A 23,060-nucleotide genomic window follows, 5' to 3' on the forward strand; every position below is an offset into this window, starting at 1 on the left:
AATTTTTTTTAATTTAAAAAAAAAAAAAATTTTGAATTGAATTTTTTTTTAAATTTTTTTAAATTTTTTTTGTTATCATTCAAGATTCCTATGTCAGTGTGAGTGGCTTAACAAAAAATGTATGACACTGCAGCTTTCCAGGAAATTGTCACATCTTTAGCTGCTAAAAAGCCACCATTGTGTACTCGCTTAACCTCAGTTTTTCCTTTTTTGTTAAACAAGGGTTTTGGTCAGCACAAATATCGGTTAACTATCAACAGCCAAATTGAACCTGAGACTAAACGAGTTCTCCCCTGGTGCTCAGAGCGTACATTCTTATATCTCCCAATTTACATTAATCATATTTATGCAGCTCAAACACCTGAAGGTCAGAAAACAAAAGGTATCTGAGTCAAGGGTAAGAAAGAATATGTAATGTGTAACTGGGTTAATAACTAGAACATGTGTTGGATGCTCTTCCTGTAAACCTGATACTTGATAAAACACAAAATGCAGTGCAGATAAGAACATGATGGAAGTAGAATCAGGGACACATATTATAGCTTCCCAGAGCTTATACATTCATCGGCTTAGTTAATATTTTATAGGGCTCTTAAAACCTCATTCTCTCTAAAGTGTCCTAGCTTTTTGGCAATTATAATTCAAATGCAGGGAGCCTCTCAGTGTTTCACCAGAGTGTCAGAGCCCCATGTAAATTATATGTGTATGTGGGCACGTATGCATGAATATAAGCTCTGACACACCTGTGACAAAGGCACATAAAGAAGCGCACAGAGTAACGAGGTAATATGTACAAGCAGAGGGCTTATATTAAAAATCTTGTGTTCATAAATGCGGAGAGTTCTCCAGCTTCTGTATTTTTGATTTGTCCGTTTTGTAAAAGAAAATTCAGAGACACCCAGTTTCCCACTTTCTGACAAGCAGTAGTTATTTTCTATCTCCAAATGCAAATGTGACCAGAGGCTTGGCATCTGCCTGAGGGCTCCGTCGGCTGACAGTATGCATCCTGGGGAGTGATCTATTGATCCATATTCAATATCTGCTACCCTTCCAGCTCAGTAAAGTTGAGAGATGAATAAATAAGGAGCAGAACTGACAGTGCATGCAAGTATAGTGGGACTGAGTGCCTTAAATGGTTTTCCTTGGCTCTTTTTTTTTTTGTGTGTAAATGCTTCCTAGACCAACATTTGTTGGTATAATGTAAGCAGAATCAACTAGAATGATGCTGAAAGACAGATGTACATCTGATGTTAGCTATGTGATACAGCTGAGCATAGACTGACAAAAATAAACATTACAGGATTCCCTAAAATAACAAGACAAAAGAAAAATATATATCAGAATAAATAGAGCGAAGAATAAATTAATTCATTAATGCTTTGAATGTAAAATCAGAGAGAGCCTAAGAAAAAGACCCGGAGGAGATGGAAGGGGGGGGGGGGTGTCAGTATCAATACGTCTTTCATTACTAATGAGATCTGAAAGCCACAAAAACACAGAAATTGACAACAAACCTTGAGAACACCACTCTCCTCTTTTCATTTTCTGTCTTCATCCACCTGCATGATGTGGTCCAGTCTGTCATCTATAAACCCCACATTTCGTATTTTTACACTTCAGCCTTTTAACACCTACTGTTCTCCAGCTCCACAAGTAGCTGGTTTACTCTACTTGAAAATCTCCATTTTCCTAAGCAAGGCTTGAGTTCTCCACATGATCTGCCACAAATGACATGATGTAGCCTGTTAAATGTGTCTACATGGTCATTAAAAAAACGTCGGCCCTGTTTCAATTTTTTTGTCGGAAAATTAGAAATCGCAAAATTCCAAATGATCTAATTAATCATAGAATTTAGATGTGCTTTTAGAAGCTGCAAATCCGCCAAAAAGCATCGCAATAAGACCATTGGACAAATAAGTGGTCAATACTTGAACGGAAACGACAGTTTTTGATCAAAGTATAAATGTAGTCATTTGATTTGTGAAAAGGTCACATGCAGGATGGGACGATGGATCTGCGTGTGTGTGTGCTTGTGTGCGTGTGTGCGTGCGTGTGTGCGTGCGTGTGTGTGCTACAGAGGGAAGGCGGGGGAGCGGCAATAGGCAGATGCTGAAGAAAGAGAAGCAGGACAGAAAATACAACAAGTGAGTGAACTGTTGCTCTGCAATTAAAGTGGCTGTGCACCGGAATTTCTGCACGGCGAAAGTCGCTCAAAGTAACTCGCCGGAATATGTGATATTTTTGTTGGAGCCTTTTCCACGTTAAATCGTCTTATTATTCTTTTGATAAAAAAAATAAATACCCCCTGTTTCGCTCGGAGTGAGCATTTTGGACGGTGTGGTCCAGCCACCACGACGGACTCCTGGATGAAGATGTTTGAAGTTAACATGTTGAGTATGATGCGGTTTCAGTCGAGCTGAGTTTGGACCGAAGCGCAACTTCGCCCGATGAGACAGTAAAGGGAGCTCTTTTTTTCTCTCTCTTTTCTTTTTCTTTTCGAGGATTTCATTCCGGTCCTGGACCAGCTTCGGCGTTTCCATCGGAGTCTGCAGCATGAACACACACCGAACACCGTGTTGAAAAGAGGGACAGGAATTTGAAAAAAAAAAAAAAGGTCTTGGTAAGCTGGTTTATATTTTTGCATGAGTTTTGTCAGAAGTTTTCTTTTTAAATCATAAATTCCTCTTCTCTGATTAAAACCGGACGGGTGAAATATTTCAAGTGGCCAGTATAATTAAAAGGGAGTTTAAAAGATTCAGGGTACCTCAGTGTGATTAATGTATTTTTGCTGTTAGAAACTGAATAAGTAGACCATGTGGGCCGTGATCATATCAGCCAGTTTGCCTAATGTGTGACTGATGTTAGTCTCATCATTCCTTTTATATGATGACAAAAATAGGTCTTAAAATTGATTTGAGCCATTCAGTTTGAATATCTTAATAGTCCATATTAAGCTGAACATGTTTTTATTTGTATCTACATTTTAAAATATACATTTATGTATCTATTAAATGCTAAATTAGGTGTTTTTTTTATTACTTTGAATTGTCATCTGTCTAGTAAGTTTATTTTTTTAATGTCACAAGAAAAAAGAAATTGGTCCATGACGTCGTCTCATTGTATGTGTGTACATATATTTCTCCTCTTTTCCTCTAGAATGTTAGAGAATCACTGAGTAGCTGTGATTCTTGTGATAAAATGTTTTCTGCTTCATCCTCGCTGCTTTTAAAACAACAGACTCTCCTATTGTATTCCCAGAATTGGCCTCTTATATGAGCTGTAACAAAACTGTGGTTTGAATGCAGGATCAGAGTTCTGAGAGAAATCTAATAAAGCTGTGAACCCCTTTACAAAACACAAGCAGTGAGGAGGAAAGAACAGACCAGAGATTTAGCCCTTTCCTTGTTCTTCTCTTCTCATTCCTGGACAGACAAGTAAGGCGCCCTTCCCTGTATGTGTTGGGTGAGATGAACTCCAGTGGGAATACTGTAGACCCCACCTGACAGCTCTCTGCCTGAGCAACTGAAGGATTTTCACTGGAGCTTCCACAACCTCGGAGTTGGATTAAATATAAAAAGCCTAAAATCTAACATCTCGCTGATTAAGAACAGTTTTAATAGAAAATGTTAAATATTTCCTTTATATGATGTGTTATCTTTGAAGCCTTTCGAGACTCTGAACCAGAAAAAGGTGACGAAAAGAATACACACAAACATCTTAAACACCAAGAAATGGGAAAAGCTATTTCTCATTCTCCCCCTGACTTCTGACTTTCTCCTACTACTGTGCCAGTACCTGAAAAGCCTGTAATTCTTTTCTCTGTCCCACAAAATCCCACACTTTTCTCCTCCACCTTCTCGATTCAGTAGTTACTTTCTACCCGGAGGTCAGTCTGGCCGGCACAAGCATTCCGGCTAAAGGGGAGGAGGACTTCCTCACGCTGGCCGCCTCACGGCTCAGCCGAAAGAAGCGTGTCATCGGAGCTGGAGTCGGCGTGGCCATGGTCCTGGTTCTACTAGTGGCCATTCCCCTATTGGTCCACACCACTAAGGGGGGAGGGTCTGGAGGTGGGGGCACACATTATGAGATGCTCGGGAGCTGCAAGATGGTGTGTGACACTTTTACCCCCCCACAGGGAGAGCTGACAGCCGTCTCCCCTCAGCCCCCAGACTTTCCAAATCGTAGGGGCAAGCAGGGGTTCAGAGGGAACCCTGGAGTTCCTGGTCCTCCAGGTCCAAAAGGCCCCCCTGGAGAGCCGGGCAAGCCCGGACCACCTGGTCCCCCAGGGCCTGGACCTGGTGGCTATGGCGCCTCCGTCTACAGTCCTAAAATCGCCTTCTATGCTGGCCTCCGGAAACAACACGAGGGGAGTGAGATACTGAAGTTTGATGACGTGGTGACCAACGTCGGGAACTACTACGAGCCAAGTACAGGCAAGTTCACTTGTCCGCTGCCTGGTATCTACTACTTCACCTACCATGTCCTGATGAGAGGGGGTGACGGGACGAGCATGTGGGCAGACCTGAAAAAGAATGGACAGGTGAGTCTGGGTGATGTGGTCCGACATGTCTTCGTTGAACTTGACTGAATTTTCTTTTTGACTCAAGCTCAGTGTGCCAGTAACAATAATAAAAAAAGGCATATTGGTGAAAATATTTTCCACTGTGCAGAGTTTGATATAGTATCCTAAACAACAAGGGAATTCAGACACGCATGCATTTTCTTCACATTTTATAAATGACAGAATACATATTCTACTCTTGTCCTTTCAAGAAACAAAGACAGATGTTTCTGTTTGTCTCTGTTCTCACAGCAGCATGATTTGTCCTCCAAAAGCTATAACAGTGTTTCCGTTTTTGTAAGACTGACACACTAAAAAAGCTTATAAGATTGCCTAGGATCGATGAAAAAGCAATATTTGGGCTAAAATCCCTTCTTCGTTAATGTTAGACCTAATTATTGATATAAAATGATAATGGAAATTAGGAAAGCATTGTTTCTCAATAGCGATGTTTATTTCCAGGCTGTAAAGGTGGATTGTATTGCTTTGTTTTGACTTTCACTCAGTTTTTCCACATGGTTAAAAAAAAGAAAAAGAGAAAGATTAACAATAGAGCATTGAAAGCATTGTGGTGAAGTCTCAAAGAAAGAAAATTCTGAAGCAAAGTTTGCGCATAACACTCCAAAAAATGAGAATTCAAGTAAGTTGACGATTAATCTTGGTAATGTGGAGAAGAGCTAACGCTATTCAAAATCTCGGTTTAAACTGCAAAAAAAGTTACATTTTGATACATGTCAAAACATAGCTGAAACAAAGAGCCGCTTTAAATGGGAAGGGATGACTGTAGTCTTTTATTTTTGTACAACTTGCAAAGAGAGGAAGAGAAAGAGAGTGACAGCCCTGCGATCAGGAGGATAACAGTCCTCTTCGTCTCTGTGGAACAAAGCCAAAAAGCAACAGCTGGTTACTGTCCTCTGAGGGACTCTGACTTTAACACTAATAAATAAACAAGTACAAATGCCTGGAAAAAAAACCCTTCCATCTGGAGAACAGTGACAAGCTTGAAGTACTAAGCCCTCAGTCTGTTTAGGAGCTCTGATTCTGACATGTGTGCTGCAGAACAGAGAAGTGATGTCCTGGGGATTACCAGAAGCGGAGAAGAAAAAAGAGAAACATGCTTTGCATTGTTAAAAGTGCTCGACGGTTCCACTGTTTCTCTACACATAATTCACACGGTACATGAACTGACAGCAAAGTGACACTGAGCAGACCACTGCTGTACCAGGTTCAGTGAAATGCTTTACTGAACCTACACCGCAAAAATATGTGGGCAAGTGAAATTGTGACTGGGGAAGAGGATAGTTTTTGTTTGATGGTTGTCACTGCAGACACAGATACTGATGTGTCTTAACCATGAAAACACGACTCTCTAGGTTTTTTTTGATTCATTGATACCTGATCACACATAGTCCCCCCCTGGATGTCCTCTGGCGTGCCAGCAGTATTAGAGCCCTTGACAGACACGTGTGGCATACTGGAGTATTTTCTGTTTGAAAGAATGGTATAACTCCAAATAAGGCTGTAGGAATGGTGATGCACCATGTTATTCAAACACTTTTGCAATAGTGTTTTTGGTTAGTTTTATTCACCAAAACTCCAGGGGGGAAGTTTTTGCCTTAAGGGGGTTGGTTTAGGCGCTTGTTTACACATTACAATCTTTTGTATTGCAGTGCACTGCATGCTTACTGCAATACAACAGCTCTTTATGACCATTTTCACACATGCACTGTGGTCCGGAAACTTTCTAGAGAGGTTCCAGAGAGTCTGCAAATATCTGCATCATTTGTCGTTGACTTCTTGTTAACATTTAACATCCACCCCTGCAGTGAAATGCCCGGAAGATCAGCAGGTGATAGAGTAACTAAACATAGCAAGTGATCGTCTGAAGCATTTAGCCCACCATGACAAGTGTGGGTGCTGGCAAGAATTGCTGCTTCATTCTGTTTTCTGCTGACTGGTATGTGATTTTCCATTCACTCCTTGCTATTGTGGATATAGTTAGATACACGTATTTATATTGCAACAAGTCACCAGGAAGCCTCATCTGTTGGTCTCAACCTGTTGTAATGAAAACCCAGTGATTTCCACAACATACTTTTTTAATCATGTCTTGCCTCCTGAAGCTCTAGACAAACACTCGCCCTCATCCCCTCCCTTGCACGACTTGTCATGAGAGCTCATCTCCAGCTGAAAATCTCCCACTGTGAAATGTTTGTGTGAACAGCAGATGTGTAAAAGGTCCAAACTGCCCGCACGTTGTCCTGAGCATCACTTGTGCTCATGTATAAAAATAGCTTATAAGAAGTCACTGATGACAGCGTGGAGGAAGACGGTCCAAAAAAAAAAAAAAAACTGACAACGAAGTTGCAAGAATAAAACATTACTGTCTTACATCTAGGGAAACCAGGGTAACGCATGAGCTCAGTGTTTCTCAAGTAAAAGAACAAGTTGTCACTCCCACCTTGTAACATCATGATACTTTGTCAAGAGCCTGGCTGATGTTGAAAGCACTTTTTTTTAAGGTCAAACCTAAAAGAAAAGCTTTGGTGCCTAAACCTAATCTAAAATACATTAACACACAGGGCAATAGCTTCTTGGACAATGATTAAACATTTGGAAAGCGCATCGTACCTAAGCTGTACCTTCCACCAAATTCATCACAAAATGCTTCATGTTCTTCTGGATCTAAAAGTGTTTAAAATAATTTTTAACAAAAAAAAAAGGAAAAAAGGAATAGAAGAAAAAGGACAAACACAACAACAATATGAATTGTATGTCATGTGGTTTGAGGACAGATTTTACTGGACACTGTAGTTGTGATGTGCTTGGCTGGCTAACATACAAGCCACCAGTTACAGTTAAAGCAATATAATGTCAAGTTCAGACACAGAATTTTTCTTTATACTGCTTTGATTTAGCAGTCTTTCCAACCACATATATCAGTGTGTAGTACATCTTTTATGTGACTGATCAAGTCCATAAAGATAGTTATTCCCCATTTTATTGATTTGACAGAATGTGCATGAGGTGCAGAGTAAAGAGAAGGGATGGTTAAATGCCAAATATAATTGGGGGTCTTGGTTTGTTGCGTGCCTTCACTGACATTGTCATTCCTGTCTTCTCCTGCTGTTAAATCTTTCATAGCCTTTAGATGAGATCCTCTCCCCTTCACCTGTGCCCTCCTTTACGCACACACACACACACCCACACACACACTTTACACCATTCCCGTCCACACTGTCTATTGACTCCTTCCCCATTAATTATCTTTTCCATCAGCTAAATTATTTAACCCAATTCAGAGCTGATCTTGCCCTCTCAGGTTCATTGCACTTGCTGCTTATATCTGTGAATAGACAAGTGCTCGTGTAGTAGAGTGAAGCAGCTTCCTCAAGAAATGATCGATTGTGAGGGTGGTTAAGACACCCAGTAGTGCATTACGGTTTGTTTTTATAACATTGTCTCTAAATGTTATAGTGTTCATGTTCAGTAGAAATAGTTTCGTTCATTGTGACAGTAAATGTACCTACATGGAGAAAAAGATTTTTAAGGAAGAACATTAGAGAAAAAGAAACATTTAGACATTTTGGGAAATGCTCTTCATCACATTGTTGCTGAGGTTAGAAGAGAAAACTGATACCACACGTGTTTTTGGACAGAAACTATCCAGCAGGCATGAGACAATGACAATGGCAAGTCAATGCAATATGTAAAATTACAAGTAAAAAGTAAACATTTTCTGTGTTCAGGAACTAGTTGTGACGAGTTAGATCTTGACACCAGGTACCAAATGTAACTGTTATATATGTTAGCTTGCTTTTTTTTTTTTTAAATGCAGAGAAATAGAATTTAACATGGTGTACAGTCGACATACAAATAAGCCTCGAACAAATGACATTGGAAAAAATTAATGAAAAAGAAAAGTAATAAATCATTTTTGACAAATTGAATTACCTTAGTCAGACCCTTATAGTCTATTTTCACTTAAAGTAAGTTGTATGAACACTGTTAACTTGTCTAAAAAATGTCTAGATGTCAAAACATAAACAAATTGCATTTAAGAATATATAACCACTAAAACTATTTCCAGCCTGGAGCTTTATTTTCTCTTTGTTTTGTGCTCGTGAAGACATCTGAGTGTGCTGTAAACTTGATTGATCACTGCTACTTTTCTTTTTATTACAAGTTATCTAAACACAGGTATATCTGCTGAAACACAGTGAGTGACTTTTTTTGGATAATTTCCAGAATAGAGTTAACCTCTATGTGTTGCTATCACAGAACACAGAAGCAATATTTTAATACTCAACAGCTGGCAGCCCTGATGTTTGGAACTGATGTGGTAATTAGTCACAAGGTAAGAGACGTGATCAGTCAGACAGTTTAATAGCTGGTGCCTGTGCTTCTAAATGTTCCCATAGACAAGTAGTTTTAATTATTTAATTGAAAGAATTAAAGGACTTGAAACTGACTCTTGGTCCTTAGAAGTTACACTAGCTAGTGATGCTACAGTTAACATCTTTTTACATCATGGAGTGTTTTTGATTGAGAGAATGCGTCTCCTATATAATTTAAACATTTTTGGTGTCTTTGTAGTTTGGACTGTAAAAGCAAATTTATTACATTGCTGTCACAAAAGGAGTAGCTTTCATAGAGTACTATTTTTAGAATACACTTGTTAATTCCTGCTACATATATGCTGTTCAAATTAAGAAAAAAAAAACATTTGTCAAACCATTCTTTTACCATTTTTCTTTTACTTCTTCTGTCAGCGTGGAGCATGTTTCACAGCATGAACGGATGTGTGTGCACATGTGTGTGTAGGCCCACAACCATTGTCAGACTGATATTCAAGGTGTTAATCAATGTCTTGTCAAAGGGAGTTGAGAACACGACACATCCTGGGGAGAGATCACTGCAGAGACAGGCAGGATACCGACAAAACGCAGAGAGGGATAGATGGGTATTCACAGAAGAACGCACCGAAGGTCTCCAATAAAACGGAAGGGTTGAAAAATAAGGAAAGAAGTCAGACATATATATATATAAAAAAATTGACATGTCAGGCTCTTGTCTCGCCATCTCAAAAACTTGCTGATGAAATGCCGATGTTTAAGTTTACGAGACGTTTGCATTGATTAAGCACTCAGTAAAAGAATCTTTTTCTCTTTTTGTGCTCCATAATTCATCAAAAGATTGGTGTTGAGGTAGATGACCTTTTAAATGGATTTATAATTCACCACCAATATGTACTTTGCCCTTTACAGTGATGAGCATGCAGTGAGAGGATGGATTTTTATAGTTGAATCTGAGTTGGTCAGTCCCTAGTTGTGGTAAGACGAGGCTAAAAAATTGGGGCTTTACTCTAAATAGTCCAGCAAAATATCCTTTTCAGCTTAGCCTTGACAAAGTAAGGTGAAAAGGTTGACACAAAATTAATCATAAGTTGACATTTGATCCTAAGACACATTATAGGTGTACAGGCTATGAAAATAAATATGTCTTTATAAAAGTGTATAATATTGACTTTATGGCTGCAGATATGGGTTTGGATTCAGACTGTAAGCATTAAGCAGCAAACATTATGTTGTGCTTTGTGCTTACATTAAACACTCCATACATACGTCACTGTCTTTTAGATACCCTTTAGTTGAGGATTAAACCCAAAGCAACCATGTGAGATAATTAATGAGCTTTTTGAGCTAATAAGTTAATGAGAAGTACCTCTTAAAAGTTGGGGTGATGACAAGCTTGGACTCAATTAGAAGTAGGCAGGAGTGATGCTGCTGCTGTGTGAGGTGAAAGCTGCTAATTAGAGTATAAGGCAGACAAGGTGCCAGTGTGTTCCTCTTCATTAGGCAGTTACTTTCTTTTTTTTCTTTTTTGGCAAATTTTCAGTTTCTTTTTCCTCCAATACTTTAGTCTAGATAGATTAATTCATAGACTTGTTGCCTGTGTTTTACTGTGCTTTAATGTCACAGTGGTATAGCATTCTAACAGGGGGCATTATGTGATATAAGGATAAAAGTCAGTTTCTTCAGACAGCATTTTTTGTAGAGCAAACACAAAGAATCCTCACGTATCCTGCAGCTCTTCTTGCTCCTCTTGTTTTTCGTCCACACACATTTATGTGTCAATGCTCGTGCACACGGCCATTATTTAACTGTATGTTTCTACTATAATGGCTCAGGCCATTATATTCTGAGGGCTAAAAGGACGCTGTTGGTTGTTGCTGTGCTTAGTCTTGCCTTTGTTGTGCTTTTCTTTTGCCTCCCTATTATATCATTCTTCCACCTCATCAAGGAAGCAGTGTTTTGTCTGTTCCATAAACGGCAGTGTGTCACAGTGTTTTTCACATTTTTCGATAGAGCATGAACAATTGTAAAAAATAAAAAAGGGTTGCTTTTCGAGAACAGAGTGAATATGCATGATTTAGAGGGGTATTAACATTTGACCTGTGACACATATTTTATGGCACGTTTATATTTTATATACGTTTTCTGCAGTTAGTCCCTCCGGGGGACCGTATGGCTATTTGTGCCCACAAGCTATGTATGTGTCTGCACACGATGTGTACAGATGCGTGGGTGTAAACGTTTTACAGCACATTACAGCACAGTGAAAAAGTATGCTGTTAAGGAATCGGGTAACTTTAACTTAAGAACAGAACCTTGGCTGTAGCTGATGCTCTGCAGGTAGACCAGCCAGAGAACCCGTTTATATCCAATTAAGCCATCTTCTCTTCCCTCAAAGGTTTCAGTCTAGAGCCAATTAGAGACTTTCTAATCAACATCTTGACACCTTGGGTCTTGAGTGTCATGGCAAAATATTAGCATTTAGTACGCCAATTAGTGTGTTAGTCTGCAGTGCAGCCGAAGGGTTACATGTCGACCTGCATAATAGAAACATGATACCTCAAGCTGGTACACATGGATGGAGGCAGAGACATGGCAGCCTTTATAGACACAGACACACACAAAAAAGAGGCCATTTCAATTGCCCTTCTTCTCTCTTCCAGTTCACCCTTAGAGGTCCCTCAGGTAAGTTTAAGAGACCCTGTCTCAATCGCTCGCTCCGCTCTGAGAGGTCTGTACATCACAGTGAATGAATCCTGTCAGTTTTATTACCAGAGGATCAAGGCACCACTGTGAAACAAAAAAAACTGAAAAAATAACCCACCACATGGACAACATACCTCCCCAAACTCATTTATCCCCCCTCCTGCTCTGAAAACAGGCATGCTTGATCAGTTTGTTATCCAATAGGCACCCTCTCCATCTTTCAATGCCTCTCTCAGCTTTGGCTTACTTTAACCCGAACCCATATATGCTTCAGCTGCCAGAGCACATGCAGCTGTTTGCTCATCTTTGTGACCTAATCCAGATTTCTGGTTTCACCACCACCTTTTCATTGTTTACCTATTTCATCCTGGCCCTATCACCTTATCCCAATGGTTTTCAAAAAGACATAGCTTAAACATCTTAGCAGCACGGATACATAAAACTGGTGAATATCTCAGGATTAAATATTTTTCAAAGACAGTAGCGATAGAATAAATCCCACAGCTGAAAATTGAGATTTTATTGAGATTTTAGTGCGCATTTACCACTGTAAGTGAATTATTTCTGTGCTGTCATTTTCCCCTCTCTCCCTCTTGCTAACATGTCTCTGTGGCTCTCAATCCCCATTTAATGCTGCTCCCCTAATGAAAAGTGTAGGCAGTGTAATCTTCTCTGCTGTCTCTTGGGTTCCCTCTCCTCCCAACAACAGCAGATCAAGTCAGAACAGCGTTGGCCCAACAGACAGAAATTCTCCCCCTTGTCGCTATCAATCTCCGCTGCTGTTGACAATAATCCTGATTTGCCTTTCCCTCTTTGTTTTCACTCCCAGAGCCCCAGTGTGTCCTGCCCACTTTAAGAAAACAAGGTTTCACTCTGATTGTTTCTGACAGCTGAACCTGCAGACTCATTTCTGCTACTTTCAGTTAGAACGTTTACATGACACTAGAAAAAAATACAAAACTAATTTTGTGTTAGCTTGACCAAAACCAGACTTTTAAAACTCAATATAAAATTCTTAGTCTGACTGAAATCATACGGAATTTCGCTTCTCAAAGCTGGGCTAAAACACCCAGTTAATGTGATTGGGGATTAAATCACTATGCACACAGGCATTCAACTCAAATAGGTCAAGCTCCAAAGTTATTTCTTTTTACATATTTCTTGTTTTATAAAAAGTTATACTGTAAGTGTATATCAGTACAGAAAAAATCCCACTAAATCCTGTTGTTCTGCCCTAATAAAATCCTGATGTCATAACCGCAGTGTCAACTGACAAAATCCCATTCAAGTAACTTAAAGACGACGTCTGTGCTTTGAACTAAGCCATAGTTGAATATAAGATGATCTCAGACAGATAAAGTAAGAAGTGCCCTTGGACTTACTTTAGTCAATAGCTCGATTCTGATCCCATGCATGTATGCTGGCACAAGAACGGTTGTCCAATTAAACGGCCAAATCGAGATGTAACCTTTGCTCGACTCAACAGTGCAAATCGTCATATTGCATGTCTCAAACATATGTGACCATTATAGGCCTGGTCTAAGAAATATGTTTCTCAGTTATGGGTTAAAGATTCCTCAAACACAACTATGTAAAACTATATATTTATAAATGTATGCATAAATTTCATTAAGCAATACTCAAATAATATATGTTTTCACATATTTGAGGAAGCCATTTAATGTCAAACTTGAACACTTAAATTTGTTGTAAATCTTTTGGAAATCTATTTCATGTTATTGCAGCTTTTTCTCTCTGTTTTGTGACTTTATTCACGTCAGTTTAGTCATACTGAGACAACATAAATATTCCATTGTGTCAACTGAGTTTGACTGCAGTAATATCTTAAATGTCATGCTCCTGTAAATTTGTGCTTAAAATGTCTGAAGAAGAAAATCTGATCACTGGGTTACTGTATATATAAAAGGAGAGTAAAAACCACTAATTAATCATAAACACAACACATTAAATGTCAGCATCTCCACTGTCAAAGTAGAGACTAAGCAAAACCCACGTGCCTAATAAGGAAGTCAACCGTAAGCCATAAATAACATTGTGTCCTTTTGGCTGGCAAATATAATTAGCCAATGTTCATGTTTAAAAGGCCATTTCAATAAGATAGTGTGAATATCACTGCTGCAACTTTTGTTGTGAGCCTTAAATGTGGGCATTTCAGGTATGCAGATTTGTGATCAAAGGATATTTTAAGGATGATTTATTGTACCATAGCACGTATACTGTACATGCAGCGAGGTGAGCTAGTATTAATTGAAGTGTTATGCACCAATAAGAAAAAATATTACAACAACTTAATATGTTGTTGGTCCTTCATATTCCTTGAAGCGGTTTTGATTCTATAAGGTCTCTGAAGGTGTCTCGCTGTATCAGGCACTGTGACTTAAGCATTGGATCCTTTAAATCCTCTGAGTTTGAAGGTGGAACCACGATGGATCAGATGTTGCAGCTCATCCACCAATCAGCGCTAGTTCATAGTTTGGTCTCACATTGAAAGGACTTCCCATTGCTGACTGATCTTTCTGTTACAGATATACTCCAACTCAGATTTCATACCACAAAGGTCATTTTAAACTGCTCAAGCCTTTTCTTCCAATGTATCCCTGGCCTTAACGTGCACCATTGGTAGTGGAGAATCAACACTATTTACTTAATCTACGAGTGGCCTTAATGTTCTTTGCTGATTAGTACACTGTATTCACAGCTAGTTACAGCTGCCTGACAGCTTCTAACTGAGCTGACAGTACTGTTAGGCGAATTCAACCATGTAGACAGATGTTGTCAAAATGTTTCCTATTGTTGTATTTTTTCTAAAAACCTATTAGGTCTCCTCAGGGGAGCTGCTCAGTTATTTCAGAGGAACGTGCTCTTACATCTTAAAGTAACAAAATGTCTCACATGTTCAATTTTTTTCCCCTCAATTGCTCACTTGAGCTACATAAAAACAAAAAGGAAAGAGAGCTACTCTTATCAAGATGTATAGAGAGAAAGGGATGATGTGTGTGTAGCATCTAATCCTGACCTCCTGCTAGTATTTCATGGGCCTATTTGACCACTGTTGCCTATCCTGTGCCCCCATTTATTGTGATTGTATGGAGTTATTGAGGAGTTGGATCTATTAGGCGGGGATCTGCCATGGCTGTCAAACTACCAATTACTGTAGCCTGCAGCCATGTATAGGACGGCCTAATGCATCTGGAAGGTAAGGAGTAAGGAGGGGTGTTGTAAGGGTGTGGGGGGCGGAGGTGAAGGGGGGGGGGGGGCAGTTTGGGGGTCGGGTAGGAGGTTCTCAGGAGACCTGCCACAGCAGCACGTTGTTAATCAATCCGATTTAGACCGGACAGGGACACACTTAGTCGCTGCTCCTGCCAACACTGCCATGGCGGGGGAGAGAAAATGTGTGCGTGACCTGCATCTTATCCCAGTGTGCGGACACAAAAAGATGGATAGATGGGTTCAGAATGAAGAGATAGGGATAGGGTGGTGAATGAGAAAGGGATGATGGAAGGGGTGAGGTGTGTGGAGGGAGACAACAATTAATGGAGAGATGTGAGCTGAATAAAAACAAAGGAAATGTATTGATTAATTTCTGTCTTCCAGAAGGGACTAAAACATATACCTCAAAATGAAATAAATGTTTGTACAGAGAAATATATTAAAGTAATTACATGAGCAGAGGTACGAGATGAAGAGAAATGGGCAGTTTGGACATATCTGATGTCTTTGTGATCACAAGGGATCACGGACTCCTGATGACTGGTGCAGATGATGAACCATATCCTTAGTCAGACTCAGACCCAGTGGAGGAGACAAGGATGGAGTTAGAGCATTGCATTTGCATTCATTAATATGTATGCAGATGCACACTTTATTCTCCACTGTTTGTCTGCTTGAATAGTTTGTTACTTGGCCAGTGAAACTGCAATTTATTATGTACAGATTTGCTTAATGAGTGGAAAAAACAACTCAGATTTTACGTGGAATGGATGAAAACACAGGAATATTTAACAACATAATGAAGAAAGATGCTGTGTTACACCACTGATGTGTGTAACTGAATCCTTGGGTGGAGGGGGGCTGGGCTTACTAATTCTTCTGTCTTCATTTGCTACTGAAAACACTGTTGTGTTTATTTAGCATCATCACCGTCTTATAATGTGGGGACACCGCTTAATCATTTTTAAGCAGTAACATATTATTACAAACTGACATGTAAATGTCTACTGTAATCATCACACTTGCTCTGAATTGGCTGGTTATACAATGACAGACTCAGTATCACATGGGTGACATAAAAGTGTCCAGATGTAGAGTAGATGAAACTGTGAAGAATGTTTTATTCTGCCAAAACTGTGCACAATTTAAAAAAAAAACATTCTGGGCTGAAGGTTCTGAGGTCTTTATACCAGAGAATTAATCAAAGCCTGCATGCCGGTTAGTTGTAGAACATGCGCAAAAGACAAAAAGAAGTGTAATGTAGTTCCACTTGATACACGTGTGCCTGTCGTAATTCATGTCAAAATGGTTATTCAACAGTGTTGCAGTCTATGTGATGTAGCTCACGATGATATTGTGACAATGATCAATTTTTCATATATTGTTCAGCCCTAATTTGAATACTGGCGTGTACTCTGTGGCAGAACTAATTCCTGAGTTATAACGATTAAAATTTCAAGCACTCGTTGTAACTGTGTTATAGAAACCCAGTGTCACAGTAAAACATGAAATAGTCGCAAAAACTCAAATATTTAATTGGTGTCCAGAGACATGATTACCACAGATTTTTCATGATTCTAGACAGGACAGTAACTACATAGAGGTAAAAGTCATGAAGCAACAGATGCATCTAATGAAACGCGTGATGAAGCCCGTGTTTGGATGCCAGTAGGGTTTGATGGAGCCCCACACACGACTGTCAAGCCAAACAATTGATTTCAACTCCTGTCCCAACCACTGATGTTTCTAAGTAACTTTAACATGAAATGTCATTTTAGGATTCAGTCGCTGTTCTTTATGTCTTTAGGTTAGGTATTGAAAAAAACCCACAATGACAACTTCCACCCATTCGACTAAAGACAGAAAACCCACTGGATACACAAACCGCACATCTTACTGAAATACACTGATTGAAATTGTGTTAGGTGGCTCAAAGCGTCAGTATGTGACAGGTTGGAGTGATGCTGGACAGTTTCAGTTAGAAAACACTGTGTATGTGCATTTGTACATTTTGCATGTATGTATTGCAAAATTGTAATACATCTGATGCATTTTTTGTCACAGTGACTTAGTTGTGCCAAACTAGTGAATACGGCACAGCATTTAGAGGTCAATGTATTTTGTAGCGCCAAGAAGAGACCAGTGAACTTGATTTATTCTCAACACATTGACAAGAGTGAGACTAACATTAATAATGTTGCCCTATGTTTCTCTATATGGTTCATAAGTAAATAGGAAATTGTATCCATAGTTCACAATTTCAAAGGTCAGCGTAGGATTTATTGCTTGTCTAAAGTAATTTTCCCCTGTTGTAAACAAAATTAAGGATACATCCACACTTATACAAACTGTATATAGTTTAGTTAAAAAAACACATTTCTTTTACTATGTTCAAGTCTGCTACCCACACAACTTTTCTGTTTAAGGATCATTAATTTTTTGTCTTAGAACTCCAGAAATCAGCCTCAACTACAGGGCGTTGATTTAACATGGGCGACATGGGTATCTTGTTATTTAGACTATCAGCTGTTATTCTGTTAAGATTCAATTCTTATTAATGCTATGTTCATTTCTTTTTTTTTTTTTTTTAATTTTGTCAGGTGTGTTAGTTTAGCTATAGAGATCCTCTTTTTTTTTTTTTTTACAAATCCATCCACCCATCCAGCAGGGTACGCCCTGGACTGGTCGCCAGGCCATCACAAGGTCACTCAGAGACAAACAAACATGCATGTTCTTGGAAAGTGAGAGGAAGCAGGAGCACATGGAGAGGTTTTTTTTCTAAATGCTTTCATATCAGAAAACAAATTTTCAAATGTGGATGTAGAATATTTCCAACACAGGTACACAACTTATCAAGGATGAACATGAACAAAAAAAAAAGACAGACGAACAGTGATCATAGATCAGCAGTTACACATCAGTGATCAGAATGCATATGTGTGAAGGTGTGTCGTGCTCTCTGTAACTACTTGACAAATGAACTGATGTGTTCCCCGATACCATCCTCCCTAGTAATCCCATCAGACTTTGAAATCCTCTGCAACAGGTGGATCAGGTGTGAGAGCAACAATCCTCTGGAAAAATTGATAGTGACTAAGAAAGGTTGTGCTCCCAGATGGAGGTTTGTGGCCAAAGATCACTGCACATCTTATTTTTCTACCCAGTGGGCAGGAAGGTATCAGTACTGATGACATTACACCAAGATCACAGTCTGAAACAGGAAATAAAATGGCACCGGTCCGCTTCCTAATAAAGTGAACCAACTTGATGCTGGTGGAATACTGAGATAAAATGAGACAAAAATAGAAATAAACAACACAAATCTGTCATAAGGATGATTTTACTGATGACCCAAATGAAATATTTGTAGAAATAAGAATAAAAACATCTTAGAATTGCAGTAATTTTTTTCTCCTTTATTTTTATACGTTCATAATTGATGAGTGATAAGTGATTTTACCTTCAATGTATTGCATTAGATCACTGGACTGCATGATAATTGCTTCCGTTGTGTGAAACGTTGATATATATTTTTATTATGCTGTCCTGTAAATTAACTTCTAGATTGTTATAGTGAACACGCTTCCATTTTGAGGAGCAATCAATAAAATGGAACTAGCCAAAGAGTATTTTGTTTGAGCAGATATTTAATAAAATCTTAGACTATTATAAGAGATGGACAAAATCTCTGGATCTAATTCCTCTTGTTGGCAGAATTTGTCAGCCGTAAGGGAAGTCTTTGAAAATGACTCTTGCTTTTCACTTGATTTATTTTTCCTTTGCTCAAGGTCTAATTTGGTAGATTTAAATGTTCTTTTTAAGTCTTGAACAAAGCTCACTGTTCATGTTCTTACTTGTTGTCACACTAAGAGTATAATAAACATGCAAAGTGGTCTGATTTAGAAAAAAGAAAAAGAAAAAAGATCAATGTACCAAAAATATAACGTATAAAAAAACTTTATTTTTGAACATAGTAGAATTAAGTGTCCCAGTTCTTTGTCCAGCATGGCTCAATTTGTTCCTTAGTATTCCTCTAAAAATCCTGGTGGGAAAAAAACTGGCTTTATTTAACACTAACATGAGGTTTCCTATATGTCCTATTCAAATCAATTCAAGGACGCTGCTGTAGCATTTTTCTCTCCCTCACTAACTATAATGAAGATTTGACATGCTCAAGGAAACAATAAAGAACAAAGAAAGACTGAGACAAATAACACATACGCAGCATAATTCAATGCGTCTTTCCTGTCATCATCTTTCTCGTCTTTATTCCAGGTGAGGGCGAGTGCAATCGCTCAAGATGCAGATCAGAACTACGACTACGCCTCTAACAGCGTTATCCTGCACCTTGACGTAGGGGATGATGTTTGCATACAGCTGGACGGGGGCAAAGTTCATGGGGGAAACACCAACAAATACAGCACCTTCTCTGGCTTCCTCGTCTACCCTGATTGACAGCATCACATTCGTCCCTTCCTCTCTGTATCAAGCAAAACGTTTCTCCTCCTGTCTTCATTTACTGCGCCATTCTTCCTTTCATTTGTGATTTCACTGCTGCACAGAACAGCAAATATGTAGTAACAAGAACACTTTATGAAAAGAGTTTCAGGAGAGTTTGTGTAAAAATGAATATAAAATTGTATATATTACATTGACACCTCTGATACACATACCTGTGTAATCACTATTCAGTGCTATGTACAGTATGTGTAGGCATGGCTAAAAAACAATTCAGACCTTTTCCACACGCATACATTTTGCATACACAAATCTGCACGCATTAATTGGACCTCAGTTGTTGCTCGAAGACATGCTGACCATTTCAGCCACTGGTCTGGAATCGACTGAAATGATATCTGAATGTAGACTGTCAATCCGAGTGGGGGTATTTGGCTGCAGCCTCTCACCTTCACTGTGAGATGGATTTTCAATATGTCTGTAGACGTCAAACAAGAAAAAGCATGAATATATTGATCACCGCTGATAATACAGCCAACTTCATGATCATAGCCAAGTGTGTTGTATGTGTGCGCTCATGTCCGTGTGGAAGCACATAAATGTGTTTCCCCATCAGTTCTGTTGAGGTATGAAAGTATCATGTTAGTATTCGTGCTTCTTGCTAAATCTCTTACTCCTGTTAGAGGGAAGGAGGTCGTCCGGTTGTTGGTGACAGTCCCTAAACACACAAAGTTTATCAATACCGAGGTTTAGCTTTGAGATGGATCCTGAGCCTCGAAGCCTCATCATATCCTGCTAACGAGCTGAGGTGTCCTCTGCAGACTCACCTACTCAGTCACACACAATCCTTACAGCCACAGATTGCTGTATTACTGAAATAGCTCAACAGGTTAGGGAATATGCTCATTTGTTTTCTTGCTCAGAGCAAGGCAAGTAAATTTTTGCCCATAGCATAGCAATTCAGAGGGTTTATTCTATAAGAGAAGTAGCTTTTGACGCATGTTTGGCTCCATTGGAATTTAAATGGAAACGTATTCGTTCCAAACACTGGTAATGGTAGATGCTACAGGTGTATTATTTAGAGAGGATACTTTATGCTTAATTTTGTTTTCTGATGCAAAGTTACTGTGTCAGATGTTTTTAAAGTTGTCATGAAACAGCTTGCAGAGGGGTCTACACCTCTGCAATTTATGTTTTTCTTATAAAATCAGAATCCAGGGAGGTCCCCCCCTTTCCCTTCCAAAAAAAACAAATCTGTCATTTCTAGTGAAATTCAAAATACGAGAAAAAGTTGAATAGGTCACAGTTTTAGCAGACCCCTGAAAGAACAGCACGAGTCTAGTCGTGAGCATTATAACTACCAGAAATGGATGTCTGCCTGGAATACTGAATCAGCTCACATTTGTGTGGATAGATTTGAGAATTTGTCAATACTAGTAAAAGGCCACAAGTTATCCTCCATAGTAAGTCGACATCCACACCAGCAACAGGATGGGGGAGGAGGGCTGCCCATCCATAAGACCTCAAGGTAGAGGAAAGGGGGCATTTTGGCTAAAATCACCTCTTTTAGGTAGAGACTCAACTAAGGAGCAGTATAACAGGTAAAATGAGACAAACAATGATTTTTTTTTTTTTTAACTGAAAAGCTGTTTCAATGGTGTCCCTCACTCTAAATGTAGAGCTGAATATGAGCGTAATATGCTCCCTTCAAGCAATTCTCTTCTGAAAGCTCTTTAGTGCGTCACTCATTGGTACTTGAATTAATAAAAGATCTAGAGATTCAAAACATCCTTTCTTAGCTCTGCACAGCAGGACAGCAGGATAGCCACAGAGAGTAGTGGGTGTAAGTAATGATTTTCAAGTGTCTATTTCCCAAAATGTGAAAGCATTTATTTAATTTTTTACTGTGAATGTACACATGTTCAAAATTTTCTTAAAAATGCAAGTGACTGTTGTTGGTGTTTTACTGCCTTTTGTCACACCTATAGGTTCTCTGTGCCTTATACTGTCAATTTATTTTCATTTGTATGCATGAGATTGTGTCCCTTGTTAAATTTAAGCTCCGTGAAGAATCTGATCCATGTGATACAACAGCAAACTGGCAGGGATTTCCTATTTATAACACAGGCAGCCCTTTTGAATGTTGATACATATCACCTCATGAAATGCTAACTTCAGATAGTGACCGCGAATCTTTGTATGTAACAGGATAGAAGTCACTCCTGTTAAAGCCCCCATACAAACTGAGACGAACATTACTTTTGTATGGTGAGAACAAACAACATGACACTGTTATTCAAATTCTGCATACAAAAATGACAGATTTGGGGATGTAGCTAAATGATATATATATATATATATACAAAAAAATTAAAATAAAATGATTCGAAGGGTACAATATCAAATTTCTTTTAACATATTTATTGTAGTTTAGTGCCAAGCAAAAAAAGACTTTCATATTGGCCTAATATATATGACAGAGACTCGTGTCCCAGCAAATGGCCCAGCTTTAAAGGTGAGTAGCATGACTTAACCCTGATCACATCTGGATGTGAATTTATCTCTTCAACTCTTCATTGTTGTGATGTAACTGAAAATCAAACTGACACTGTATATTGAACACAGACATTCTCCCCCTGAGTGGCTTTACATAACCTCTGTGCCATGCTGCATCCAACAGTGTGTGTTTTCTGGCACTCTTTTGTTTGCAAGCAGTATGGATAAATTGCTGTCACAGTACTTTGCAAGCTGAGTTGTGTGTATTTGTTATGTAATCTGCATAGATTTCTCTCTGCCCTTGAGGACCAAGAAATACAATTAAAAAGAAAAGAAAATTCAAGACTATTTTGCCGTCTCCAAGTAGAATGTGTGTTTTATTTGTTCCCTTATACATTACAGGAAGATTCAGAGGCAGAGGTGTTGTGAAGTTTTATCTGCACACTGGGTGATGTTTATTGCATTATTTTTTATTTGATTAAAAGAAAATAAACCATCTTATGGCAAAGTTCAGATAACGAGTCACCACTGAAGAAGGTAAGAACAGATTTTCTCTTTACAATTTAATGCTTTAACTCATCTGTTCCTCCAAAAGAATCTACACTTGGACTTTAAACACTCATTCCTGTAACGTGCATTGTTGGACCTTCCCTATAAGTGATGATCAAATTTTTTTTTATATAATGATGGATTGTGTTTCTTCTGGTTTGGATATATAAGGGAGACACAAACAAAACAAAAAAACCCACACAGCACTTTATTTGAAAAACATAGTGTTGAATTTATGCTTAACAGTTTAAACTCTGCTAAATGAGATCTGAATTCAACTGTGCAACTCTACAGCCTCTTAGATGTAAATCCTTAGAATTACCTAAGAATTATGAGTGAGAAGAAAAAAAGAGAGAGAAGCAACCTGGACCAATTCCCCTCCCAGTCGTGTCAGAATTATACATGTACACTATAATCTTTTTTTTTTTTCTGTTTCATGTCAGAGTCATGTATGGCAAAATAAGATGGAGAAAAATACATAAAAAAAATCCCCAAATTACTGAGTGGCTTATTCTGAGATCATGTCAGATACAATCATATACACACAATGATGACAGATTGGTTCGATCGCAGCCCCTCCATGTGTCGAAGTGTCCTGATTTTTGAGAAAGAAAAAAAAAAGCAGTGTGTTTATATCGACAGTGCAAAGATAGACAGTGCAAATGTATAATAAAAAAAACAAACAAACAATGTAGTAGTGTGAA

At 38.7% G+C, this 23,060-nt stretch overlaps 1 protein-coding gene across 1 annotated transcript; it reads left to right on the forward strand.

Moving 5' to 3' along the window:
• The first annotated feature begins 3,901 nt into the window (after positions 1–3,901).
• Positions 3,902–22,146, forward strand: c1ql4b (complement component 1, q subcomponent-like 4b). Its single transcript, XM_075462108.1, has 2 exons — positions 3,902–4,540; positions 19,129–22,146. The coding sequence occupies exons 1-2, from the start codon at positions 4,001–4,003 to the stop codon at positions 19,306–19,308; spliced, it is 720 nt and encodes a 239-aa protein (XP_075318223.1). The 5' UTR covers positions 3,902–4,000; the 3' UTR covers positions 19,309–22,146.
• The last annotated feature ends 914 nt before the right edge of the window (positions 22,147–23,060 follow it).

Source organism: Odontesthes bonariensis, chromosome 3 (genome assembly GCF_027942865.1).
Source record: "Odontesthes bonariensis isolate fOdoBon6 chromosome 3, fOdoBon6.hap1, whole genome shotgun sequence".
Classification (NCBI taxonomy): domain Eukaryota; kingdom Metazoa; phylum Chordata; class Actinopteri; order Atheriniformes; family Atherinopsidae; genus Odontesthes; species Odontesthes bonariensis.

Excerpts from the sequence above, each read along its gene's own strand:
- c1ql4b (XM_075462108.1), top strand. The coding sequence starts at position 4,001 with ATGGTCCTGGTTCTACTAGTGGCCATTCCCCTATTGGTCCACACCACT. Across the intron at positions 4,541-19,128 it reads ACCTGAAAAAGAATGGACAG|GTGAGGGCGAGTGCAATCGC; the intron begins GTGAGTCTGGGT and ends TCTTTATTCCAG.